We start from the raw sequence: 26,210 nt of genomic DNA on the forward strand, positions 1-26,210 counted from the left end.
CATAGAGTCGCAAAGAGTCGGACACGGCTGAGGCGACTTAGTACGCACTTTGTGGGTGGGGGCAGTCCCTCAAAATGTGGTCTTCCTCCATTTGCTTCTTCTTCATCGCAGCTTGTCGCCTCTGCCAGATCAAGACCTCTTTAAGGACAGTAGACGGATATGACTCGTTTATTTCTGCTTAACTCTTACACACAATAAAAGTTTACTGAACAAACAAATCCGTTGTATGCCCCTCCCACCGGACAGGAAACGGTCTGTGAGAGGGAGAGTAGGCTGATGATGTGAGCCAGGACGTTTGGACTTAGGTTTCCAAGGACTGAAAACGATGCTCAGTGAGACGAGACTCTACAGTTCGAGCAAATCTAGGAAGGATGGAAAGGCGATCCTTCTGGATTTTGTCAGAGGGTGGGCGCAAGAGTCGGGGGTCGACACTGGAATCTTGGTTCTCAGAGGGAGTCGAGAGGCCTGGGCTCGAGCTTGAGGCGGTTTGGAATTGGAAGGTACGAAGCGCCTACTTTGGGGCTGTCTGGAACCGAGGTCGGGGACGCGGATACCCAAAGTCAGCGAGCGTCAGGGACTCCGCGGTCCGAAGTGGGCGGGGAAGGGCTTCATTCTGGGAGCCTGGACCCCGCCCCTTTCCGAGGGCGCTATCCCGGATTGGCTGTTCGTCCTTGACGTCTTGGGGCCCCGCCCCGGCGCGCGCCCCGCCGCGTGCCCACCCCCGCGCGGCTGCTGCATCCTACTCTAGCTCCGCCACAGCTTGTCCACTGAGCGGGTGCCTGAGCCCCAGCGGCAAGGAGCTCGTCGTGGGGCTCCTGGGCCGCGGCGGCGGGCAGGCGATGCTCCAGAGGCTTAGGCAGCCATGGAGGCCGAGACGGGCGGCCTGGAGGAGCTGACGGATGAAGAGATGGCGGCTCTGGGCAAGGAGGAGCTGGTGCGGCGCCTGCGGCGGGAGGAGGCGGCGCGCCTGGCGGCTCTGGTGCAGCGCGGCCGCCTCATGCAGGAGGTGAATCGGCAGCTACAGGGTCACCTGGGCGAGATCCGCGAGCTCAAGCAGCTCAACCGACGCCTACAGGCCGAGAACCGCGAGCTGCGCGACCTCTGCTGCTTCCTGGACTCGGAGCGCCAGCGCGGGCGTCGCGCCGCGCGCCAGTGGCAGCTCTTCGGGACCCAAGCATCCCGAGCAGTGCGCGAGGATCTGGGCGGTTGTTGGCAGAAGCTAGCCGAGCTGGAAGGCCGCCAGGAGGAGCTGCTGCGGGAGAACCTGGCGCTCAAGGAGCTCTGTCTGGCGCTGGGCGAAGAGTGGGGTCCCCGAGGCGGCTCCGGCGGCTCGGGGGGCTCTGGCGCTGGGCCGACACCCGAGCTGGCCTTGCCCCCCTGCGGTCCTCGTGACCTGGGCGATGGAAGCTCCAGTACCGGCAGCGTGGGCAGCCCCGATCAGTTGCCCCTGGCCTGCTCCCCAGATGACTGAGGGCACAGCTTCCCGCCGATGCCCGCCCGGATTGCTCCTCAAGCGACGAGACTGCGGTGAACCTGGGGACCCAGACGCCGCCCCGGCCGCGCACGAAGGGCCGATGGAATGGACTTAGAAACCCTAACACTGAGGAAGGCCCCTGGCTCTCGCTGGCGGGGCAGTAGGGGGACTGGAGGCTGGAGTGGAGGGACTTACTGGGGGCTGGGTGGAGGCTAATAAACTGAGGCGGAAGCAGAGCCCATGGCTCGGGCGCGTCTGTTTGGAACTCGCCGGCGTTGGGACGAGGGCGGGGACCATTGGGGGTACCATTCCCATCTGAAGGGACTGTAGAACTAAGGTGGCTGACTCCCCCATTACTTCAGTCCTGGGGCGGGATGTGGGACAGTGGTGAGCCATTGGCTCCCCCCATCAGGCCCCAGGACAGGCCGTGATCCGGCCCCAGAAGTGGCTCCAGCTCCCTTCCCGGCTCCTTCCTGTCCAAGACAATGGAGCAGGAAGCAGGTGCTGGGGGCCTAAAACCCACTCAGCCGCCTCCCGAGAGGCTGGAAGGGGCCTAACAGCGCCCTCCGGTGGCACAGGCGGGAGCACTGTGGGTCCCCCACTGGGAGGAGGATAATCCTCTTGGCTTGGCACCTCACAGCACTTTCTCTTCCTCTTCTCAGTCCTGGAGATGAGGCAGAACAGATGTAGCCTCATTTGTCAGATAAGAAAATCGAGGTCCAGAAATATCAGTTTGTCCAAGGTCAGGTAGTGAGTTGGTGGAGCTGAAATGGGAGCCTGAGGCTTCTGGTTCCAAATGGTCTCCCTTTAGCCTCTGGGTCCAATGAGAGCAGGCTAGAGCTTCAAGCCTTTTATTCCATTTTGGCAGGTTTGTACAAAAATACTCTCTTTAGGAAAATAAATAGCAGCTGCCCACGCTGTGGAGGCTTGGAGCTAAAGTCTTCTCAGAGCTGGGGGCCGCAGGTCAGCTCTGGCACTCTCCTGAGCCGTTCCTTTTAGGAGGCGCTGGCAGAGTGTCCTGGTTCAGTAACCTGGTGCTGCTCGCAGTGCGGCTGGATGAGTTAGTGTTCTAGGCTGGTAGAGTATCATCTTCTGTCAGGGGTAGGGTTGGGTGGATCACAGGAAGAGGTGATGAAGACCATAGGGGTGATCTGTAGGGGATTAGCTCTCCAGAGACCTCTGAGAATCTACAAAGTCCCTTGGGAGATGCCCGGAATTCCCTCCAACAAGTGGGAACTATTTTGTCTCTGATTTAGTGCAAATTGTGCTAGAGAGGCCAGCTCTGGAGAACCAGTGGGCAGCTTTGGCTCTACTAGGAAGCAAAATATGCTCAGTCTCGGGATGGAGAAGAATCTGCTGGGGTTGGACATGGAATATGATCCAGGCCAGCTGGACTAATGAGCAGGGAAATACTGGTTAGGGTGGCACCCACAGGGAGCAAGAGCTGGAGTGCCTCATAAGGCCAGGAGGGTTGGGGAGCCCAGGGGATCAGAAGAGGGGTCCCCACTGCTGCTGCTACTCTTGCGATGAGCTGAGGCACAGGGCTCTGGCGTGCTGGGGTAGGTGAAGACCAGACTGGGGGTGAAAGGAGTCAGGGAGGGTGTGGTCATGAGCGTGGGAGTGTGCAATGCTTCGGGTTCAAGTACAGGCCCTGGGGAAAGGGAGATACATGGCACAGGGCGGGAGGGGCCTGGCGGGCTGCTGCTGCCGCTGGCACCGCCTGTGCCGCTGGTTTCGCTCTCCTTGGCCCCTTCCGGGATTTTGCAGATGGGGCGGTGGGCTTCGAGCACCAGCTCCAGGCGCTCCTTCTGCTTCTGCAGCTCCTCAATCTCTCGCTGCAGTCCAGATTTCTCATCCTCCAGTTTGTCGGTCTCCTGTGGACGATAAGGAAAGGAGTCAAGAAGAAGAGGGCTGAATGTCGCAGAGCCTCCCGCGGTGGTAGTGATTGGCAGGTTGGGGCGCGGGGGAGGGGAGGCTGGGGGGAGTAGAGAGTCTCCATCAAGTCTGGACTACAACTCCCATGAGCCCATAGGAGAATATGGGCACGATTCCCATCAGGCTCGGGGGCACCTTTGAAAGATATTGTCGGGCCTGCTTCAACTCTGCTATGTTCAGAGCGAGACACGCTGCAACTAATTTTTAACCACTTTTTCCTCGTCGCAGTGCCGCTCCAACGGGGAGCTTGAGGGAGGGGATGTATCTAATGGCGCCCCCTGCGGCCCTTGGGAACTGGGGGCTCTCTGAGGTTGGGTGGGCCGGGACCAGGGCACCCTCTGCACTCGCTGATGCTCACCGCCTGCAGGAAGTCGGTCAGTTCTTTCCTCCGGTTCCTGCACTTGGCCGCAGCTAGCTTGTTCCTCTCTCGCCTCACTCGACGGCGTTCCTCCTCCTCGGGGCTGATCTGGGGGAAGGAGGGTTACAGAGAACAGTGAGGTGGACTCTGTGCTGCTGGCCCAGTGGTAGGACCCTGGCAGAGGGCATGGCAGCGCAGGGGCGCCTTCACATTGCCCTCTGGGGACCTCCCCACCCTGACCCGTTCCATATTTAGTAAGCTTGGATTAGTCAAATTTCCTTCTCCCTCCCAGCTTTTGCTACCTATGATTCCTCTGGGAATGTCCTCCCTGTCCCTCTATAAATCCTAACCCTCCTCTCCCAGGACTCAACTGAGATCCCTCAGGCCACCACGACCCTTCCTGGAAGTCTTCTTTCATTCCACAGCTGTAAGTGGCCGTTGCAGCCACTCTTTTTCAAAGGAACCTCATTCTTTTCAGTCACTTGATAACCAAACTTCCTCTTCCCCAGGAGCTGTAAGCACTAAGAGGGGCTAATGAGAGCTTCTATGTAGTTATTTATTGGGAACCTACTGTGTGCCAGCTAAGTGCTTTATGTGAATCCTTAACCCAGCTTCTCTTGTAAGGAGCCAAAAGCCAGGGAAGATGAATAACTTGTTTGTGGTTCCAGAGCAGAAATGAAAATCCATGTGGTTAAGAATCTGCTTTGCAGTGCTGGGGACACTGGTTTGACCCCTGGTCCAGGAAGATCCCACATGCTGCAGAGCGACTAAGCCTGTGTACCACAACTACTGAGCCAGAGCTCTAGAGTCTGTGCTCCGAAACAAGAGAAGCCAACACAATGAGAAACCTGCACACCACAAAGAAGAGTAGCCCCTGCTTGCTGCAGCTAGAGAAAGCTTGAGAGCAGCAACAAAGACCCGCCACAGCCAAAAAATAAATAAATCTTAAAAAAAAAATCCATGCAGTCTATTTAACACTGAGAAAGGGGCCAGCTGATGGACACCACCTCTCCCAAAAAGGAGCCCATTCATAACCCATCTAGGAGTACCCAGGATCAAAGAAATGTGGCTGAAGGAAGTCCAGGAGCCTGCCTCTGGGGCTTACACCATAGTCTCCTTCCATCTGGTCACAAAAGCCAGCCATTCTTTTTCTGGAAAAGCCACCCCTGACTAATCGCACATTTCTCAGGATTCTAACTGTCCTTTCCATCCTCTACCCTGCTGTCAAAGCAAACTCATTAAGGGGCAGCCCTCACCCACTACAATCTCAGATACTGAAATGCCCCAGGGAGAGCAAACAGGAACCAGTACCTTAAAGACCCTCCGGCTCTTAATCATTTATTTGGGTAAGGACTTTATTACTAGCAGTGAGCAGCCAAAAACCCTGGTTTGGAAGGCAAGTGTTCCCAGCTCTTTCAACTTCAAGCCTCCTCTTACCTCCTGGTGAGACACTGTGGCTTGGTGGGTATGATCTGACTTTAGAATTGGACAGTCCTGTCTCATTACTCACTCCTTGTGTGACCTTGGGCAAGTGACTATCTCTCTGTGCCTTCATCTCTTTAGCTGTAAAATGGGGGAAAGCCAGAGTTCATTCCCAAGAGGGTTTTTGTGAGGATTAAATGAGTTAGAGAAATTGAGACTCAGAGTAGCTGAAGGAAACCCTTTCTGTTTTCACCTCGGCAACACAGCCAGCCTAAGCCCATCCTCTCCACACCTGTCGTCAGGTGGAGCCCCACTACTGCCCACACAGCTCTCCACATACACACCTTACATGTTCTCACCTCTGCCTCCTTTCCTGCTCCTGCCATCCCCTCTACCTGGAATGTCTTTTCCATCATCTGTCTCCCTATGCAAATCCTACCCATCCTTCTAGGCTAATATGCCTCCACCTCCAGGAAGTCTTCCCTGATCCAGAAGTGACCGCATTGCCCTCTGGGTCTCCCCAGGGGCTCTCATCACTTTCTGTCTTGGCCAATAGTAATCAGTGAGCCTGTTCTCCCCACACCCCTTCTCAGCCTGTGTTCTGCTTCCAGACAAGAGTTTATTTTCTGCACCTCAGCACCCCTGTGGACTCAAGAACCTTCGTGAGCACCTCTGCTTCTTACCTGTTCACAGGGCCGGCGACGCACCCCTGGAGTTGGGCCCAGGGCCCGGATGACTCCTGGCCGGGGCTGTGGGGGACTGTACGGGGGATAGGCCAGAGGCCTGGGGTAGCTGCTGGGTCCCAGGAAGTGAGGCTGAACCATCCACTGCAGCTCCTGGTTGCCACTCACAGTGTTGATGCTTGGCACGAGGTGGAACTTCTGAGGGATAAGACATGGAGGGCCAAGGATAAGGTCTGTGTGGATTGAGGGGCTTCCAGTAATAAAGTGTGAATTCCAGGTGCTGTCCCAGACACTTTAAAAATACTGACTCCTTATAATTTGCACAACAGTATCTTCATTTTAAGGGCTTCCCTGGTGACTCAGCGATAAAGAGTCTGACTACATTTCTGATGCCAATGCAGGAGATGAAGGTTTGATCCCTGGGTCAGGAAGATATCACTTAGTGGAGAAAATGGTAACCCACTCCAGTATTCTTGCCTGGAGAATCCCATGGACAGAGGAGTCTGGTGGGCTGCAGTCCATGGGGTTGCAAAGAGTCGGACACGACTTAGTGACTAAATAACAACAAATCTTCATTTTCAGACAGGAAAACGGTTGTCCCTAGATAGACAGTCAATAAGTGGGAAGTGAGGTTTGGGCCCAGGTGGTCAGGGTCTTACCAGCTCCTGCACCCTGCCTGAGTCCCATCTGCACAAGGAAGATAATGACAGCCCCAGGAAGATTCCCTGGGGAAGGAAACGGCAACCTGCTCCAGCATTCTTGTCTGGGAAATCCCATGGACAGAGGAGCCTGGCGGGCTACAGTCCATGGGGTTGCAAAAAGTCAGACATAACTGAGCAACTTAGCACAACTTCTAGGGTGACGATGAGAATCAGGTAAGAGAATGTGTGTGCGACAGAGCCTGGCAAGTGGCAGGTACCCAACATACAGGGGCCATGGTAGGCAAGAGCCACTGCTCTGGGTTCAAGCTAGCCCAGTTCTGATCTTAGCTCAGCCATTTACTGGCTGTCAAGGTAAATTATTTATCCTCAATATGCCTCCGTTTCCTTGTTTTTAATATTGTCATAGGTTAAGATCATTTCCCTGATGCCAAGAAGTACCCTTCAGTAGCTCTGAGGTCACAGTTTAATTGACAAATTAAAAAAAAAAAATAGTGGCACAAAATAACGGGTTTTAAAATCAATGGGGTCTTAGGTTCTGTGAGACAAGGTAAAAAATGAGGTGGAAAGTGCCCAACACAATGCAAGACTGCACAATATGCGCTGCCACGATTTTTTCAGCCAGAAATGTGAGGAATGGGTTGAGATAGGGACTCAGTGTTCCGGAGGAGAACTGAGTTCAAGCCCTGGGGCTGGGCCCTGGGTGTGGGCGCCCAGCCGTCCGGGAAGCTCCCTCAAGCCCAGGCAAGTCTAGACAGCAGTGTCCCCGGCTCAGCGCTGCGGGCCCAGTGGCCCAATGACCCTAGTTCCCGGCCTACGTACCGCCGGCGGCATCTCCTGCTCCCGACGTTGTCAGGGCCCGGGCAGCTCCGGGCCAGGAAGGGAGGGGCGCCCGGGGTGAGTCACCCACCGTGACTCGGCCGCCGTGACTCGGCGGAACGGACGCCGCTCCTTTCCACCCCTAGCGACACGTGCTCATCGCCCCTCGACAGGAAATGGGCACCTGCAGCCTCCCGGATCCCCCCAACCGGCAGCGGGCGCCGTTCGATGTCGAGAGTCGGGGGCGCGGGAGTTGCCGGTTGCATGACCCCGCGCACGTCCTGGCACCTCGCGGTCTCCACCCGCCCCAACCCGTAAAGGGGTCAAGAGCCAGTCTTCCGGAGCCCACCAGCTCCACTGCGGCTGGACGGTGATGAGAACTTGGCGATGGGGTGGAGAGGGACAAACAAACAGGCAGGCACTCGGACAACCACAGACAGACTGCTCAGGATTCCCAGTCTGTCCGGGCAAGCCGGCTGGGGGAGCCAGTGCGTGGGGACCTCTCGGCCGCGGCTCAGACTCCGGACCTCGGAAATGTCGTCCGAGATGGATCGGACTCTGATCCAGTCGGGGCTGGGACTAATCCCGGACCAAGGGGGTCCCCTTCCGAAGCAGATGGGACAAAGAAATTAACGGTGAACAGGAGGAAGGAGAAGAGGTAACAGAGACGGAGGGACAGAGAGACAACGGACAGAGGGGGAGGGGGACGTGCGCTTGGGCAGATGCTCGCAGAGATGTGTTCCTCCCGCCGTGCGCGCTCTGCTGGGCTGTGGGGCAGAAAGTGCCTTTGGACAGCGGAGAGTGGGCAGAACCCTCTGCCACGGCTCCGAGACCTGGTCTCTCCCCCGGTTCCCGGTCCCAGTCCCCGAGTGTGCCGGAGCGGCCCGCGCTCTCCTCGGCGCTGTCCACCTGTGGACTCCAGGTGTCTGGTTCCTCTCACCTGCTGGCCTGTGGCCGGGGGCTGCGTCGGGCCGCCGTACGCACCGCCGGCGCCGGAGCTCGGTCCGGGTTCCCCGTAGTCTCGGAACATGCCCTGGGTTGGCGGCTCTGTGGGGTCCGCGTCGGCGGCTTCGGTTCTGACTCACTCGCTCCTAGCGGAGTCTTTTCTTTTTATGAATGAAAAGTCCTCGGGCTGAACCACTTCTACTGGGGGGGTGGGCGGAGGAGGGCGGGCGTTTCGCCCCGGCTCTGGTCACCTCCAGGCTCCACCTCTCCAGACGCGCCGCCTTTTATCAATCCGCCCTGAACTTTTCTGTCGCCTCCCACAGTCCAGTAGCCACAGACTCTCGGTGGGGAAAAGGGGCGGATCTGGCGGCTCCCAGGGACAGCCGCGGGCCCGCCCCCTCTGACGTAGCTGCCCAAACATGGTGCGATTTCCTCGCCGCGCCCAGGTGGAGCGAAGGATTCCCCCGCGGACCTACGCACCTGCGAGCAGCCGGGCGCCCCGCCCCGCCTCGCCCCGCCTCGCCCCGCCTCGCCCCGCCTCGCCCCGCCTCGCCCCCAAGAGCCGATTAGCCTCCGCCCCCCCCCCCCGCCCCGCGGTTCCCCCCGCAGCCCCACTGCTTGGTCTAGCCTAGTGTTTGCATGCGTAAAATGGGACAAAATAATCACAGAGCGACCTTGCCACGCGTGGGAAGTTGGAATGAAGAATATGAAAGAAGTCTGGAAACTGTACATCGGATTATAAATGTGATTGGTGTTACTAGTATTACCATCATCATCACCTACTGGGTGCTTATTCATGCCCGGAACCATGCTACTGCCATCCAAGTCGTGACATGAGTCCCCTTCACTGGCGCTGTTTTAAGGTTCAGGTACACGAAAAACTGAACAAATGACAAACCAGAGTTACAAAAATGGTGTGTATTTTAAATAATTACAAGGACATGTTAATACTTTGAACTACCCACAGATACAAAGCAATACAATTGTCTTACTGACAGGATAATTTCAGGAACTGTAGCAAGGTTTAATTCAGAGCCCCTACCAGTAGTGAGAGCCTGTCAACTGAGCCAACTGGACACAGTTCTGTGTTCTGATACACGCCATCTTCCTTAAATACTGTAATGGCTCTTCCAGGACTGTGTTGTCATCAGCCTTGTTTGGAGATTATGTCAAAGGTTTGTGTGAATGTGAGGCCAGGACCAAGTGTCAACAACCCAAAACCAACAACTCTGGGAGGAAGGTCCCTTTATCAGCCCCATTTTGCAGATGGGGAAACTGAGGCCTGAACAGAGTAAGGAGCTGCCGGAGTCACACAACTACAGAGATTGAGAGCTGGGCTGTCCTGCTTTCCACTGGTACCTCCTTTTGACTGGCTCCAGTTTTGTCCTCAAAGAAGGGAAATTTCAGGAAGATGGGGTCCTGGACTACCTTCCTCAGGGACAGAGGCCATGGTTGGTGGATGCATTCAGGACTTAGAACCAAGAGGCCAGCTTGGCCCTGGGCTTCCAGTCCCAGAGTTACCATTTTCCGTCTCTGTTACCCTGGGCAGGTCACCTTCCTTCTGAGTCTTGCTCCTAGTGGGAATAATTGAGCCTCCTGCTGACCTCATGGGGCGGCTGTAGGATCAAATGAGATCACAAATGTGAAAGTGCTTTGTAAGCTGTAAAGTGAGGCGCACTCAGAAGGTGGTTACGTCTGGTGCCTCTCCCTTTTCCTTATTCTACTCAGTGCTTGTCATTGTCTAAAAAGAAAAGAAACCACGAGCAGTTTGCCAGAATGAGAAATACATGGGTGTGTGTATGTGTGTGTGAGTGTGCATGCATGCATATGTGCACACATGTGTGCATAAGTTGGGGGGAGAGGCAGTGTGACTCATGGAAAAGAACATATGTGCTGGAATCATATGCCTGGGTTCTGAATTCGAATTCTTCTTAGGCTGCTCGCCAGCTGTATGACCTCGGTGAGGCACACAATCTCTCAGAGTCTCATCTGTGAAATGAGGACATCGGATGACTACAAAATGATAAACATCTCAGGGTTGTTGGAGAATAGATATCAAATAATGTTTCATGCTGCGTACAGCATATAGTAAGAATTTGACAAATAGCAACAAAAAATGCACGTTAAGAAAAAGCCCCATGGGTGGAAGCTTTGGGGGTTCTGACCACATGCTAAGGTACTTGTGCGTACGCACACACACTGATATCTGAAATTCTTGGCTGAGCCTAAGCAGGACAGGTCAGAGTGCAGAGGCAGACAGGTGGTGGCACATGGGAAGCCTAACAGGTCAGCCTTGACTGCATTTGTCTGCCAGCTCCAGAAACACAGACTGGGACAGGGACAGCGATTGAGCAGGGGCTCAGGTCTCAAGTGTGTGTGTGTGCGTCTGTGTGTGTGTGTATGATTACATGGCTCTCAAAGTCCCTTCCTGCCCTAACCGTCGGTGGAGCCACAAGGAGGTCTTTTCAGAGGCTGCACATTCCAAGCTTCTCAGTCACTAACTCCCGCCTCGTGGCTGCAGTAACGTTCCTGGCCCTTGACCTCACTAGCTCCCACCCAGGGAGGCCTGGCGAGAATTCCAGGGGGCCACAGTGATTTCAGGAGTCTGGGGGCTGGGAGATCTGAGAGACCCAGGCCTTGTCCTTTGGCAGCTGTGTGAGCCTGGCTCTATCAATTTCCCTCTGAGCCTCAGACAGTCCCCACCTCCTGGGGCTGCAGTGAGGCAAAAGGAGGTAGTGGATGAGGCTGTTCCGCACCCAGTAGGTTCTGTCAGTGCCCCCAGGGCACTGAGGTGATGTTTATGTTTTCCAGTTTCCGTTCACTTTTTACGTTGAAGTTTACTTTTTTAAATTGAGGTGAAATTCACATAACATACAATTATCCATTTTAAAGCATACACTTGAGTGGGATTTTGTGCCTGCATGAGATTGTGCAATCACCACTTCTCTCTAGTTTCAAAACTTTTTTTTTTCAAAAGTTTTTAAATCGTTCCAGATTTAAAACACTCCATGTCCATTAAGTGCTAGTACTCTGTCGTGTCTGACTCTTTGCGACCCCGTGGACTGTAGTCCATCAGCCTCCTCTGTCCATGGGATTTCCCAGGCAAGACTATTGGAGTGGGTTGCTACTTCCTCCTCCAGGGGATCTTCCTGACCCAGGGATCAAGCCCACATCTCCTGCGTCTACCTGCATGTCTACCTTCGTTGGGAGGTGGACTCTTTCCTGCTAAACCACCTAGGAAGCCCATTGAGTAATGGCTCCCAATTCCCTCCCTGGTAACCATACTCCCATCCCCTAGTAACCACTCATCTGCTTTCTATTGCTACAGATTTGCCTGATCTGGACACTTCATGCAAATGAAATTATACAATTTGTGACCTTTTGTGTCTGGTTCCTTTTACTTAGCATAATATTTTCCAGGCTGTCAATATTATAGATATATCAGCATTTCATTCCTTTTTATGGCTGAATAATAGTCTATTGCATGGCTATACCACCATTTATTTATTCATCAGTTGATGGAATTGGCTTGTTTCTACTTTCTGGCTATTATGAATAATGCTTCTATGGACATTTGTGTACAAACTTTCATGTGGACATATGTTTTCCATTTATCTTGGGAATATACCTACACTGACTGTAGTGGAATTGCTGGGTCATGTGGTAACTATATGGATCACAACAAACTGTGGAAAATTCTTCAAGAGATGGAAATACCAGGCCACCTTAATTGTCTCCTGAGAAACCTGTATTTGAATCAAGAAGCAACAGTTAGAACCTTACATGGAACAACTGACTGGTTCAAAATTGGGAAAGGAGTATGACCAGGCTGTATATTGTCACCCTGTTTATTTAACTTACATGCAGAGTACATCATGTAAAATGCCGACTGGATAAAGCACAGGCTGGAATCAAGATTGCCAGGAGAAATATCAATAACCTCAGATATGATACCACTCTAATGGCAGAAAGTGAAGAGGAATTCGAGAGCTTCTTGATGAGGGTGAAAGACGAGAGTAAAAAAGCTGGCATAAAACTCAACATTCAAAAAACTAAGACCATGGCATCCGGTTCCATTACTTCCTGGTGAATAGAAGGGGAAAAAGTAGAAGCTTGACAGATTTTATTTTCTTGGGCTCCAAAATCACTGCAGCTGGTGACTATAGCCATGAAATTAAAAGATACTTGCTCCTTGGAAGGAAAGCTATGACAAACCTAGACAGCGTATTATAGAGCAGACATCGCTTTGCCGACAAAGGTGCAGGTGGTCAAAGCTATGGTTTTCCCAGTAATCATTATGGATATGAGACTTGGACATAAAGAAGTCTGAGCACTGAAACACTGGTGCTTTCTAATTGTGCTGGAGAAGACTCTTGAAAGTCCCTTGGGAAGCAAGGAACTCAAACCAGTCAATCCTAAAGGAAATCAACTCTGAATATTCATTGGAAGGACAGATGCTGAAGCTGAAGCTCCCGTACTTTGGCCACCTGATGCAAAGAGCTGACTCATTGGAGAAGACCCTGATGCTGGGAAAGATTGAAGGCAGGAGGAGAAGAGGGCCGCAGAGGATGAGATGGTTAGATAGCATCACCAACTTAATGGATATGAATTTGAGCAAACTCCAGGAGATAGTAAAGGACAGGGAAACCTGATGTGCTGCAGTCCATGGGGTTTCAAAGAGTCAGACACGACTTAGGGACTGAACAACAACGATGTTGTTGTAATTTTCTGTGTAATCTTGTGAGGAACTGTCTCACTGTTTTACAAAGTGCTTGTACTGGTTTACATTCTTACTAGCAGTGCCTGAGGGTTCTAATTTTTCTTTCTTTTTTTTTTAATTTTTTTTATTAGTTGGAGGTTTTTTTTTTTTAATTTTTTTATTTAATTTTTCTACATTCTTGCCAACATATTATTTTCTGTATTTAAAATACATCCTAGAGGGTGTGAAGTGGTGGTATCTCACTGTGTCTTGATTTGCATTTCCTTAATAGCCACTTGTGTTCCTTAATGACCAGTGAACATCTTTTCATGTACTTGTTGGCCATTTGTATATATTTTTTGAACAAATGTCTATTTAGATCCTTTGCTATTTTTAATTTTCTTTTTTCTTTTTGTTGTTGAATTATATGAGTCCTTTGTTTATTCTAGCTACCAAACCCTTATCAGGTAAAAGATTTGCAAATATTTTCACCCATTCTGTAGGTTGTCTTTTTACATTCCTCATGATGTACTTTGATGCACAAAAGGTTTTATAATTTTTTTGAAGTCCATTTTATCTGTTTTTCCTTTCATTGCTCATGCTTCCAGTGTCCAATCTATGAATCTATTGCCAAAGTTGAGGTCATGAACATTCATCCCGATGTTTTCTTCTAATAATTTTTAAATTTTGATTCTTATTTTTAGGTTGTTGACAAAATTGCAGTTTAATGAACATACAATAAAGTCCACTCATCCATTATGTTCAGGTCAATGATTTTTTTTACATGTATGTACACACATGTAGCTACTGCCCTGATCAAGGTATGGGATATTTCCAACAGCCCACACCTCTTTGTGTCTCCTCCCAGTCACCACCCACCATCCATATGTAACCACCATACTGACTTCTATCATCACAGATCAGTTTTGCCTGTTCTTGAACTTCATGTAAATGGAACCATATGGAGTGCACTCTCCTGGGTCTCGTTTCTTTTACTCAGCATATCTGAGGGATTCAATTACATTGTTGTGTGAAGCAGTAGCTTGGTCTTTTCCATTACTGTGTAGTATTCTATTGCACAACTATCCCATAATCCTCCTCTCCATTCTCCTTCTGCTGATATGGATGGCTTTCTGAGTTTGGGCTCTTATGAATAAGACTTCTGTGAGCATTCTTTTTTATTTTTAAGTTGTGCCCAAACTCATGTGAGATCTTAGTTCCCTGATCAGGGATCGAACCCATATCCCCTGCAGTAGCAGTGTGGAGTCCTAACCACTGGATCACCAGGAAGTCTGTGCATTCTTGGTATGTCCTTCCACGGCCAATTGCACTCACGTCTCTTGGCTGTCCGCCCAGGGGTGGAACTGCGGGTCACAGGGTACTCGTTAGTTTGGCCTTCATTCTCTCCAACGGTTCCCATCCCGCCAGTAATAGGTCAGAGTTCCAGTCTTCCTACATCTGGAGGTGACATTTCAGTTCACGTCCACAAAGCTTTCTTCCCCTTGGGGCCTGGCCCCATTCTGTCTAACCTGGATATTCCCCACAGCCTTCAGCTTGCTCCCTTCCCTCCACTTCCCACCCAGCAGCCCGAGGGATTTTCTATTTTATTTTTATTTACTTATTGTTGGGCTCCTGGTTTGTGAGATCTCAGTTTCCCAACCAGGGATTGAACTTGGGTCCCTGGCAGTGAAAGCGGCAAGTCCTAAACTCCCCGAGGAAGTCCCCTGAGGAAATTTTAAAACCCTGACAATATTCACAGAAGAACCTTTCATAGTTCTGACCACTTTGCCCTGACTTGGACCTTTCCAAGCCACGGAACATTTCAAATTGCTTCTTAGGAGGGTCTGGGGTCTGGGAAGGGGTAGGGTCCGGATGCGTGACATATTCTGTATTGTTTTAGGTTGTGTGTTGATTGAGAGGCTCGAAGGGCCAAGAGAGTCATACACTAGTGTCTCACACTCATATATGCTGTTGTTATTGTTTAGTCTCTCAGTTGTGTCCGACTCTTTGCGATCCCATAGACTGTAGCCCACCATTCTCCTCTGTCCATGGGATTTTCCAGGCAAGAATACTGGAGTGGGTTGCCATTTGCTTCTCCCGGTATCTCTTATGAACCAGCCACTATTTGAAGTAATTCATTAATGCTCACAACCATCCTGTAGAGACAGATAATAATGTTCACCTATTTTATAGATTAGGGGATGGAGGCATAGAGAAATTGAGCAAATTGCTAAAAACTGCACAGCAAGGAAATGGTGGAGCCAGGCTGTGAATGTAAGCAGTCAGTCTTCAGAGCCTGAGCTTCTCACTGCCTTGTTAGTCTGTCCCTTGAAAGCAGCCAGAATCCTGAACATGGTGACAGGCTGTTCCCTCTGCCCAGGATGCCCACCCTCACCCCCTTGCCTGGCCAGCTGTCATCCTGCAGGTGTCAATTTCCCCTCCACTTCCTCAGGAGGCCTTCCTAGAGTTCTTAACCCAGGTTAATCTCTCATGCAACAGAGCCCCACAGCATTATGCAGGCTATTCAGTTCAGTCGCTCAGTCGTGTCTGCCTCTTTGTGACCCCATGGACTGCAGCACACCAGGCTTCCCTGTCCATCACCAACTCCCAGAACTTACTCAAACTCATGTCCGTAGAGTCAGTGATGCCATCCAACCATCTCACCCTCTGTCGTCCTTCTCCTTCCACCTTCAATCTTTCCCAGCATCAGGGTCCTTTACAATGAGTCAGTGCTTTGCATCAGGTGGCCAAAGTACTGGAGTTTCAGTTTCAACATCAGTCCTTCCAATGAACACCCAGGACTGATCTCCTTTAGGATGGGCTGTTTGGATCTCCTTGCTGTCCAAGGGACTCTCAAGAGTCTTCTCCAACACCACCACCGTAATGTAGGCTATTACATGTTTTTAATCTGCTCAGAATAATTTTTAAGAATTTTATGTTTTAGGGATTCTCCCTATCTCTTGTTCTCTCTCTCTCTCTCTCTGTGTGTGTGTGTGTGTGTAGATGTGTGTGCAAGAGAAAAAATATTTTAAAACTTGATTTTTATTTTTTACTTTACCTTATGTTTTTAAACTTTCATCTCATTTGTTTTTCAACTAGGAAATATGTTTACACGCTTCAAGATCCAGAAGTCACCCAAGCATATACAGGGAAAAGCATCCCTCCGTGTTGTAAGCAGTCTCTTGTGTATCTTTTTACCCAGAAGTTAAACTGCTCTACACCCTGTTGGTTTCTGTTTTATGTTTGGTTTATCTGGCTCAAGTCATGCGGGATCTTAGTTCCCCAACCAGGGATAGAACCCGTGCCCCCTGCAGTAGAAGCATGGCGTCCTCAACTCCTGGACCACCAGGGACGTCCCCTTGCTGTTATGTTCTGTGCCGTGTGGACTGTTTCCTCTGAATGCAGGACACCAGGGTCTCTGCTGCTGGAGCCCACGAGGCTCTGCCCGCTCAGCTTGGCCCCTTGGGTTTCTTAGAGTAGCTCCTGTCCCCTGGAGTCCCAGGCTTGGGGCAGTTAGGGCCTGTCACCGAGTTCTTGGACGCTCCCACCCTCCTAGGCTGAGGCTTCCTCCCACCCCTGGGCTCCGGGTGCCAGCCCCAGCTTCGGGCCAGCCCAGGGATGAAACTCTTATCCTGGGATGAAAGGCCGGCAGGCCTGGGCTGGGCCTAGTAAACGCTACACCCTCCCTGGGAGGATCTCCGGGCACCGGTGTAAACTGAGTCATGGGGGGCGAGGGGGTGAGTCATCGGCCCATGAGTGGGTCCAGATGAGGCAGAGGCTGTCTGCATGGAGCCCTCCCTGGGCCACGCTTCCCAGAGCCACGTTCTCAGGTCCCCTCCAGCCCCCAGGGGGACCCTGGCCCAGGGCAGAGGGAGCGGGGCCCACCGGGACCAGGGCCTGGAGGCCAGACTCTCTGCGCGGAGAGTGTGCCTGTGTGTACGTGTGTGCGTGTGTGTACGTGTGTGAGTGTGTGTGTGGGGTCAGGGAGGGGGGAGGCAGACAGGAAAGGAGGCTCTGACTCGGGAGGAAAGGATTGGGGTTTGGAATCGAGTCAAAGCCTCCAGAGGCAGATTTTGGCGGGATTGCCTCGCTGCTCTCTCCCAACCTCTGCGGGTTCCGCCGAGGTTTCTCTGCAAAAGCCAGCTCTCTCTCCCTTTGGCCTGGGAGGAGCCAGCACCCCATGTGTGACCTGCCTGTCCTCAAGGGTTTCCAGGGGCCTGAGCTGGGAGCTGAGGGTAGAAGGTCCCCAGAAATCACTTCAGACATCACCCCAGGGAGGCCTCTGCTCAGGGCGCAGGGGAGAGCACCCTGCCTCAGGGGTGTGTGCAGGGCTCTTGGGAGCTGTGGAGAGCCTCCGGAGCGTTTCCAGCCTTGACCGTGGCCAAGTGACTTAACCTCTTTCTGCTCAGTTTACTCCTCAGGAAAACGAGGGCTGTGAGAACCGAAATGAGTGAATGTGTACACATTGCTTAGAGCAGTGCCTGGAGCAGAGCAGATCTGCGCGTGTGTCTGCTCTGGCTCTGGGAGCCTCTGTTTTCTCATCTGAAAAATGGGTGAGGGGGGACACCTGAGGGGCCCCTTGTCCGGTTGTTGCTCTGGTTCCAGTCACTGTTATTATTTCCTAGGAAGCTGCCCCGGGGCCCTGCTGCCCTGCCCAACTCTGTCCCTGGGTGGTTTTCCAGCCCTGCTGGGAGGCTGATAATCAAGGAAAGATAGGTTTGGTGGGTTTCTGGGCTAGGTGCCCTTGGGTTACCCCTCAGCATCTTGGGGATGCGAGTCAGAGAAAATGGGGAGTTTCCCTCCTCAGATGAATCAGCTGTGTGACCCAAGCCAGGTCCCTGCCAGGGCCCCTCCCAGTGGGCGGGAGTGGGGCACAGTTGCCCTTCTGGGAAAATCCCCAAAACCTCGCCAAAGCTCTGGCTGAAGCTTTCTCTCGACTCAGCTGTTTCCTGTCCTCCCAGGTTCAGCCCCTAGCCCCAGCTGGAATCGGGGGTCAGCAGGGTCCCCTCACTCACGGGCCAGTCCCTCTGGAGCCTTCTCTCCAGGGGCTGGGGGTTCGCCGTGGTGGGGGTGGGAGTAGGTGGAGTGGGGGTGTTATCCTTTTCCTGGCTCAGTCGTCCTTCTGTGGTTTCATAAAAGGGAGCAGAGCACAGAGCCTGTCCAAGTTTACCCAGCCTAACCTGCCCCGGGTCTGGGCCGCTTCCTGAGTCCCGCACAGGAAGGGGCCGGCCAAACAGTGCAGAAGCCCCTGTCAGCCTGAGCAGGGGGTCCCACTCAGAGGGGCTCCTGCTGCTGCTCCTGGCAGAGGGGCAGTCCCCACTGGAGGCAGGTAGATCCTTCCTGCTCGGTAGGCTTGGTCACTATACTCTCTGGGCCTCAGTTTCTCCATCAGTAAAATGGGAATCTTAGTCTTGGCCCAGCCTCTCTCAGCTGGTTCAGAGGACTGAACCTATGTACTTTACACATCAGATCCTAAGTCCTCTCTGGGTCTTGTTTATCTCTGCAGCGCGCCCCTTCTCCCCAGCAGCACTTTCGTATAGTAGGGGCTCAACAATGCACTGGGCACTCTGGTGTGCCCAGTTGCTTACTTGTGTCCTACTCTTTGTGGCCCCATGGATTGTAGCCCACCAGGCTCCTCTGCCCATGGAATTTTCCAGGCATGAATATAGAGTGGGGTGCCATTTCCTACTCCAGGGGATCTTCCTGACTCACGGATCGAACCTGTGTCTCCTGCGTCTCCTTCATTGACAGGTGGATTCTTTACCACTAGTGCCACCTGGGAAGCCTGGAGTTGGATGACCTGGATTGACATACTGAACTTTGTAACCTTGAACCAATGACTGAACCTCTCTGGACCTGTTTTACAGAACTGAGAAAGGCTTAGATGAGAAACAGCTACATACTTAGCACAGTGCCTGGCTCTTGTTATGAACAGAATGAGGAAACTGAGGCCCAGACACAGAGGGTGACTTTCAGTCAGTCATTCATTTATTCTTTTTTTTTTTTTTTTGGCACTTAGCTAGGCCAGGTCCTACGCTGAGGACACCCTGGGGGATAAAGAGCAGCCACTGTCCTTGAGGGGCTTCAGATGCCCAGGCAAGAGCCACAGGTAGGTGGGCATTATGGGAAACTGGGGAGCAGGCGAATGAGGGAGGGGAACCTCTGAGAGGATGACACCTGAGATCTGGAGTCAAGCACAGAGTGGAGGAGATGAGGCTGGAGGGACTGGCAGGGGATGGATTTGAGTCATTCATTCATTCATTCATTCAATAATATATGAAAAGGTGGCTCTGGCCACACACTGTGCAAGTCTCTCTGGGGACAGGGCTCAGATTTAGGCATTGTTCCTGCCTTCACGGAGCACAGTCTGGGGGGCCAGCGAGAGACAGACATTAATCCAGTGATTACAGAAGGAACCACTCGATCCTTGCTGCAAAGCAGGTTGTTCAAGCAGAAGAGCCTGAGGCCCAGCGCTGTGTGCCAGGGGGTGAAGAGAGAGCCAGCTGGCTCCAGCGTGGTGAGCATGGGCAGAAAGGGGGGCCTGAGGGAAGCTGGCGGGGGGCAACTAGGTCATAACAGGTGCAAGAGTGGACTCAAGTCACAGGCTGTGGAGGGGTCACAGAAGGGCTTTGGGGAGCGGACAGACACTGGACAGAGGCTGCCCTGCAGGACAGCTGGCAGTGAGGGGAGAGGGGAGAATGGGGCAAGTGGCAACGGTTTGGGAGAGAGAATGAGGAAGGGGCTCAAGTGGGACCATGAGGAGGGAGAACAGGGACGAAGTGTGTGAAATGCTGAATTGTGGAAGAACCAGTGGGGTTGATACCACTTGGGCATCTTTGTGGGACCCACGAAGACCTGGTCAGGAGCCCCCCAAGCCTTGGCTCAGTTTGGGCAAGTGCAAGACACTGATCGTCTGAGGGAAGCAGGGCCCCAGGCTCCGGCCTGGAGACCACTCAGCGCTGGGGACTTCCCAGGGCTGGGCTGAGGGGGACTCAGCTTAGGGCGGAGGAAGCTGGGAAGGGGGCCGAGCCAGCATGACTCACCTACTTCCACCCAGTCAGCCTGGTGGCATCTCCGCTCCCCTGCTCCAAATTCCAATTCGATGAGGCTGCTGGAGGCTGAGTCAGTTCCAGCACGAGAGCCGCATCCCTAGGGGCTCCCTGCCAGACGCCCTGGCCTCCAACCAAGGCCAAGGCCAGGGCCAGGGCTGCAGCCAGGGCTGCGGAACCAAGCTCCCAGAAGCTGTTGCAGCCTCAGCAGAGGGCATGGCCCAGGAAGATCACGTGAATGAACATGCCAGTTGCATTGTAGAGTTCACTCTAGGTGAGGCTGGAGACCCCCATCAGCCTGGTGAGGACTAGGGTAACTTTTTAAAAAATATTTACTTCTTTTTAGTTGTGTTGGCTGGATCTTAGACTTGCCACGTGGGTTCTCCAGTTGAGGTGCGTAGGCTTAGTCGCCCCATGACACACTGGATCTTAAGCTTCCCGACCAGGAATTGAACCCATGCCCCCTGTATTGGAGGGTGGAGTCTTAACCACTGGACCACCAGGAAGGTTCCTGGGGCACAAGTCTTTTAACTCTCTCTGCCCATGACTCAGCTAACTCTCTTCCCCTCTTGGTCTCTATTTTCTTGACCATAAATTGAGCCAAAAATCTTCTGATAGGTTGTGAGAATTAAATAGTCCATATGGAAGAGCTTTGTAAACAGACTGGTGGCTTCTGATGGTCTGGGTGGTAGGAAGCGAGTATAAACAGGAGAACTTAGAAGGCTTTTTAAGGCTGTGTACTGCACGATATTTCACTGCACAAGTATATTTCAGCCAAGCAGGCCGAAACCCAATTTAGCCTCTACTCACTGGACCATGTGCCCTCGTGGAGAAGCAGGGCAGGAGCAAGGAGGTACCTTTCTCTAACGGGAAAGGGTCACTGCACAAGGATATTTCAGCCAAGTGGGTCAAAACCCAACCTACCCTCTACTCACCGGACCATGTGCCTGGTGAAGCAGGGCAGAACCAAGGAAGTACCTTTCTCTAACTGGCATGAACACACCCTGTGGGCTAGTAGTAGTCCCTTAGACTTTACTGGGCCAAGTCCTTGAATTTATGGGAAATCACCGAACAACTGATTCTGATTCTTGGGATGGAGGTGAGACAGGACTGACTTTGAAGAGGCTCTCAGAGACATTCCCAGCTTGGTCATTGAGGGCAGTCAGGACAGAGGGGGCAGTCTCTCCTGGCCCTGCCTCTCTCCACCAACCAATGCAGGTAACCACCAACACAGTATTGTAAAAAACACTCAAGACACAGACCCAGGCTGGGTTTATTGAAATGCCAGGAGTACGCATGTGACAAGGGAGCCAAAGAAAGGAAGAAGGTGGTGCGGGCTATGAGGTGGCAGGGACAGGCCCTGTGTCCTTGGCCTTGGCATGCACTCTCTCTGCTGGAGGCAGAGTGGGAACAATTGCCCACTCTCTCCCAACAAAATGAAATGCTCAGGCCCACAGGACCTCTGCCCCCTGCACTGTGAAGGCCCCGAGGAGAGGGATTGGAAGCACTAGTTTTTTCTCTTGTGAAAGAGGAGGAGAAGGGGAGGATGCAGGAGGAGGGGGAGGTGCAGCCAGGGATGACGGTGGCCAAGGAAGGTTCTCCTGCTGGCATCTGCACCCCGCCTGTGGTTCTGGATGACCAAGGGGAGGCAGCAGCTAAGAGAGGCTGAGGGTCCGGCCCTCAGGGAGCCATTGCCTCCAGCCAGCGGGGACTGGAGTCACCCCGAACACAGGACAGAGGTTCAAAGGGATCAAAGATGCAGGCAGTTCCCGAGTGACCCAGTCCTCAGAGCTGGAGAGGCTCGGCCTCCGTGGGACAAGGAGGGGGAAGACAGACGGAGGCTCCAGCCCCAGCAGTGGGGGCAAGGGCCGTCTCCTTCATGTGGCCCTATTAGGTCAGTTCCACATTGTTGGCACGGTCCAGCACACGGGAGCCACGGGCACTGCCCCCCAGCTGGAAACGGCTCTCATAGAGAGTGGGGCAGAGGTGCCAGCGGTTGGCCCGGTAGATGCCCAGGTAGGTGTAGACGTCAGGCTTGTAGGTAAGCAGACACTTCACACCTGCCGCACGGATGGCTGCATCTGCCTCCAGAACACCCAAGCGGTCCGTGAAGTCGTCCGTATAAACACAGATGACCTGCCGCCCTCCCTCCTTGGCCCGTGGGCTCACCTTGGCCACCTGCAGCCGGCCGTCGACCACGGCCCGAGCAATGCCAGCCCAGGCGTGGTCCAGCTTGAAGCCAGGTGCCAGGTGTATTAGCCATTTGCCAGACAGCACCTGGTGGGTGATGGCCAGCTGGCGCAGGGTACCAGGCGTTATGGGCCGCCCACTGGTCTGCAGAGCTTCCCAGGCGGCCTGCAGGCCCTGCACATCACCCGAGTTGGGGATGTAGCCCTGCCCGTACGCTGCAATCCAGCCCACGGGCTCAGAGTTGGGTGAGCCAGGGTCCCCATAGCGGGTAACTTGGGATGGCGGGTACTTGGCCAACCAGGCATCCAGCTCTGTGGCAGGTGTCGTGCGGGCATCAAACACCAGCCAGGGGTCCATGTCGGCTGCCATGGCCTCCGCAGCCAGGTGCTCAGCAGTGAAGCCATCTTCACGACCACCTGGAGAGTCCTCTTCCTCCAGCTCCTCACCTGGTTCCATCCTGTGGGAGGGAACGGAACGGAATCAGGGCAGGGCCGGGACAGACTCAACTTGCTGGGTCCTAGTGGGTGCCAGGCACTGAACTGAACTTGAACGGTGTGGGCCCGAGCCTCCGCTGCCGCATCTCCACGATGGATAACAATTTGTTACTGCCTCAAGCAGTTGTGCAGAATTAACCGCCTGAGGTGGAACAAAAGCTATATAAATGTAGTTAGTGTTATTACTGCTCTCCCTGACCTACAAACGGGGAAACCGAAGCTCAGAGAGAAGAGCCTCACTGCAGGTCACACCTTCAGTGAGTGACAGGGCCGAAATGGGAATTCAAATATGGGAACCGCCGGCCGAGCTACGCCTCCTGGCCCTGCCAGAGCCTGGCCGCTCTCCTGGGCGCTGGGATTTAATGGAGGGAGGCAAAGCACACGTCCTCGCAGCACCGAGGCAGGGCCCATGGGGCCAGGCCTCCGGGCGAGCGTTATCCAGCCCACTTACAGACGAGGGCACTGAGGCGAGAAACAGCAGTGTCCGATCCGAGACCAACGGGTTGGTGCCTGGACTCGAACCCAGGCTGCATAGAGGCTGCAGAAGGGCCTGACCCCCGCCCCGCCGCGCCCGCCGCCATTAGTGCCCACGGCCCGAGCTGCGCCCCTGCCCTGCCCCCTCCCGCCAACCCCAGCGTCACCTCCGGCCTTCGCTGCGCTCGGCGCCCGCCCAGCCCCGGGCCCGGCTCCGTTCCTGCCGGGGCTCTGCGCCGCCGCCACCGCCGCGCCCCGCCCCCGCCACGGCTGCCGCCGCCGCCGCCATCTTAATGCCCCGGCGCCTCAACAACAACTTTATAGACAAACGCACACAAGGCGGGGCCGGGGAGGGGGCGGGGCCATCGGGGCGGGGCCATCGGGGAAGGCGAGGAGGGGCGGGCCTGCGGGAGGCGGAGCTAACGTTCGCTCTTCAGGTCTTGGGGGCGGGCGGGAGTGGCGGTTCTGTCCCGGACGGACGCGCACAGCCCGGGACGCTCTAAAGAGGAGGGCGCTCGGGCCCTGCGGGCGGAGTCCTGACCGGCGGTGCTAGGACCCTGTGGGGAGCGGAGGGGGCGGAGCCGGCAGCACCAGGAGCCGGGGGAACCGCGGCGGACGGGCTACGAGCAGGCCCGGGTGCCGGGAGGCTGCGGGCGGCGGCACTGGGCCCGGCGCGGCGGGAAAGGCCTCGAGATGCCGAGCAAGAAGAAGAAGTACAACGCGCGGTTCCCGCCGGTGAGTACGTGACCAGGCCCCGGAGGAGCGGGCCGGGCTCTCGAGAGGCTCCGGCCCAGGCCCGGCTAGGGAGGCGGGCGCATCGCGGTGTTCGGGGGCCCATACGCCCCGCCCTCTTCCGTGCCCTTCTAGCGTGGGTGCCCTCCGCCCCCTTTCTCCCGGGATGGATGTTCCCTCTCTCTGCCCGGCTTAAGCACCCTTTCCGGGATGGAGGCGACGGGGTCCGAGCTGTCTGCCCCCTCCCCAGGCGCGAATCAAGAAGATCATGCAGACGGATGAAGAGATTGGGAAGGTGGCGGCGGCCGTGCCTGTCATCATCTGTATCCTGTCGGGAGCTGTCGGGATGCGGGTGTGGGGGAGCCCGGCAGCCCCGGGGTCGCTTTTTGTGGACTGGGCCACCACCCCGCGTTCTCCTTGACCCTCCTCAGCTCGGGCGCTCGAGCTTTTCTTGGAGTCACTGTTGAAGAAAGCTTGCCAAGTGACCCAGTCCCGAAACGCCAAGACCATGACCACATCCCACCTGTGAGTGGCTCCGGTCCTAGAGGGCCCGGTTGGGGTCTTCCTCCAGGAGTTCACACGCCTGGGGGAGGCTGTGCCCTGATAAGGAAGTGGCAGGCTGCTGGGAAATTTGTGGATTTGGGGAGGAGGGTTAGGATGTTCTGGCCAACGGGGAGGGTTGGGGTGGAAATTTTCCAGGTTCCAGTCCCCTGACATCCACAGAGTCCGTACTGTCCCCTGCTGAGGGCCCAGATATCTGGGCCCCATCTGAGTGCCATCCCCTTCCCATGTCTTCCAGGAAGCAGTGCATTGAGCTGGAGCAGCAGTTTGACTTCTTGAAGGACCTGGTGGCATCTGTGCCTGACATGCAGGGGGATGGAGAAGACAACCACATGGATGGGGACAAGGGTCCCCGCAGGTAGGGAGCTGGGGTCCAGTGTCCAGGTGGGGAAGGCCAAGGCCCCTGGACTTAGGAATGGCTGGGGGGTGGCAAAGGAGTGGGGAGACCTGTGGGCAGATGTACTGTACCTTCCTGAAGGGGCCGGAAGCCAGGCAGCAGTGGCCGGAAGAACGGTGGGATGGGAAGCAAAGGCAAGGACAAGAAGCTGTCAGGGACAGACTCCGAGCAGGAGGTGAGTGAGGCCCTAGGCTTCTGCCCCACAGGGTAGACAGGGCAGCCCTACACCAGGCCAGGACAAGCTGGCTGGGGGCCTGGTCCCTCATCTGTGACCTTTGTATTGGTTTCTTTGTAAACTGGGGTTACTGAGGTCAGCCTCCTGTCCCTGCTTTCAAGTGATGGGCCCATGCCCTTCTAGTCTCTGATTCCTGCCTTGTTCTCAGGATGAGTCTGAGGATACAGACAGTGACGGAGAAGAGGAGACACCACAGGTTCCGCCCCAGGCCAGCCACCCCCCTGCCCACTTTCAGAGGTAAGCAGCTCGTGGCACTAAGAGGGGGCCCACTGACCCCAAGACTGACCTGTCTGTCCCTCCTGGCCTCCCTGGCCACTTGGTTCTGTTGGTCTTGGCAGATTTGGGGGACGGAAGGGGAGGAACTAAGAAGGAGTTCAAGGCTGGGGGTTGTGCTCTCAGAAGGTCTCCTTCTGCTAGGTGGGGCTGTGTGGCCTGCCCTGGGTCCTTCCCTTCTCTGGGCTTGCTCCCTGTTGGTACAGCGTGGGCTCCGGGGATGCCCAGGTGGGGCTGAGTGGGGGATGGGCACCAGAGAGTGGCCTGATCTTTCTTTCCTGCTTTCTCCCCTGCAGCGCCCCGACACCCTTCATGCCCTTCACCCCGACTCTGCCTCTGCCCCCAGCACCCCCGGGCCCCTCAGCACCTGATGCAGAGGAAGAAGAGGATTATGACTCCTAGCGCCCTCCACCCCCCAGGCCGCACCCCCTTTAGTTTGTTTTAGTTGCTCTGGGGGGAAGAGAGACCATAGAGCTGTTCTTAAATTTATTAATAAAATAATAATAAAAGGGAACGCTCATGTCTGTCCCGGTTTTTGTCCAGGGTTTGTGGCCTCCTTCTCTCCTTCCACCTCCTTCCTGACACTGAGCTGGGACCCGGAGCCCCGGGGGGCTGGGCAGCAGCTGACTGAAGAGGGGGAGCGTACGGGAGGCCATGGTTCTGCCAGCGCAGGGCCAGGGGTGCCAATGGAAGAAGGCCGGTCAGAGTGGCAGAGAGCCTGAGCCAGCTGGAGCTGGTCATGCCGGGGGACAGCCTGTCTCATGGTGCTGTCTGACCCTGGGCAGCTTCCTCTCCTTCTCTGAATGGCTTC

General features: G+C 54.6%; 4 protein-coding genes across 5 annotated transcripts; 2 read left to right on the forward strand and 2 right to left on the reverse strand.

The window, feature by feature from the left end:
* Window positions 1-257: 257 nt before the first annotated feature.
* Window positions 258-1,710, forward strand: CCDC85B (coiled-coil domain containing 85B). The gene has a single exon (XM_043452372.1). The coding sequence runs from the start codon at window positions 863-865 to the stop codon at window positions 1,469-1,471; it is 609 nt and encodes a 202-aa protein (XP_043308307.1). The 5' UTR covers window positions 258-862; the 3' UTR covers window positions 1,472-1,710.
* On the reverse strand, window positions 1,697-8,689 carry FOSL1 (FOS like 1, AP-1 transcription factor subunit). The gene is made up of 4 exons (XM_043452371.1): window positions 8,291-8,689; window positions 5,873-6,070; window positions 3,768-3,875; window positions 1,697-3,348 (listed from the first exon to the last, which is right to left on the reverse strand). Exons 1-4 carry the CDS (start codon window positions 8,378-8,380, stop codon window positions 2,929-2,931), a joined length of 816 nt encoding a protein of 271 aa, XP_043308306.1. The 5' UTR covers window positions 8,381-8,689; the 3' UTR covers window positions 1,697-2,928.
* Window positions 8,690-21,298: 12,609 nt separating this feature from the next.
* Window positions 21,299-23,525, reverse strand: C29H11orf68 (chromosome 29 C11orf68 homolog). 2 transcript variants are annotated; one of them, XM_043452238.1, is made up of 2 exons: window positions 23,369-23,525; window positions 21,299-22,690 (listed from the first exon to the last, which is right to left on the reverse strand). In XM_043452238.1, the coding sequence occupies exons 1-2, from the start codon at window positions 23,488-23,490 to the stop codon at window positions 21,934-21,936; spliced, it is 879 nt and encodes a 292-aa protein (XP_043308173.1). In that variant the 5' UTR covers window positions 23,491-23,525; the 3' UTR covers window positions 21,299-21,933. The 2 variants fall into 2 exon arrangements, with proteins under 2 accessions (XP_043308173.1, XP_043308174.1); XM_043452239.1 differs by lacking the exon at window positions 23,369-23,525 and adding an exon at window positions 23,179-23,331.
* Window positions 23,526-23,646: 121 nt separating this feature from the next.
* On the forward strand, window positions 23,647-25,913 carry DRAP1 (DR1 associated protein 1). Its single transcript, XM_043452241.1, has 7 exons — window positions 23,647-23,936; window positions 24,184-24,256; window positions 24,365-24,458; window positions 24,733-24,852; window positions 24,973-25,066; window positions 25,275-25,363; window positions 25,696-25,913. Exons 1-7 carry the CDS (start codon window positions 23,895-23,897, stop codon window positions 25,799-25,801), a joined length of 618 nt encoding a protein of 205 aa, XP_043308176.1. The 5' UTR covers window positions 23,647-23,894; the 3' UTR covers window positions 25,802-25,913.
* The last annotated feature ends 297 nt before the right edge of the window (window positions 25,914-26,210 follow it).

Source organism: Cervus canadensis, chromosome 29, assembly GCF_019320065.1.
Source record: "Cervus canadensis isolate Bull #8, Minnesota chromosome 29, ASM1932006v1, whole genome shotgun sequence".
Classification (NCBI taxonomy): domain Eukaryota; kingdom Metazoa; phylum Chordata; class Mammalia; order Artiodactyla; family Cervidae; genus Cervus; species Cervus canadensis.

Bases quoted from the DNA above. Each gene is read 5' to 3' on its own strand.
- CCDC85B (XM_043452372.1), top strand. From the start codon at position 863: ATGGAGGCCGAGACGGGCGGCCTGGAGGAGCTGACGGATGAAGAGATG.
- FOSL1 (XM_043452371.1), bottom strand. From the start codon at position 8,380: ATGTTCCGAGACTACGGGGAACCCGGACCGAGCTCCGGCGCCGGCGGT. The intron at 6,071-8,290 runs GTGAGAGGAACC...CTTATCCCTCAG, and splicing joins CCCCGGCCACAGGCCAGCAG to AAGTTCCACCTCGTGCCAAG. The intron at 3,876-5,872 runs GTAAGAAGCAGA...TCCTTCCCCCAG, and splicing joins GTCGCCGGCCCTGTGAACAG to ATCAGCCCCGAGGAGGAGGA.
- C29H11orf68 (XM_043452238.1), bottom strand. From the start codon at position 23,490: ATGGCGGCGGCGGCGGCAGCCGTGGCGGGGGCGGGGCGCGGCGGTGGC. The intron at 22,691-23,368 runs GTGACGCTGGGG...TCCCTCCCACAG, and splicing joins GAGCGCAGCGAAGGCCGGAG to GATGGAACCAGGTGAGGAGC.
- DRAP1 (XM_043452241.1), top strand. From the start codon at position 23,895: ATGCCGAGCAAGAAGAAGAAGTACAACGCGCGGTTCCCGCCG. The intron at 23,937-24,183 runs GTGAGTACGTGA...CCCCCTCCCCAG, and splicing joins ACAACGCGCGGTTCCCGCCG to GCGCGAATCAAGAAGATCAT. The intron at 25,067-25,274 runs GTGAGTGAGGCC...CCTTGTTCTCAG, and splicing joins GGACAGACTCCGAGCAGGAG to GATGAGTCTGAGGATACAGA.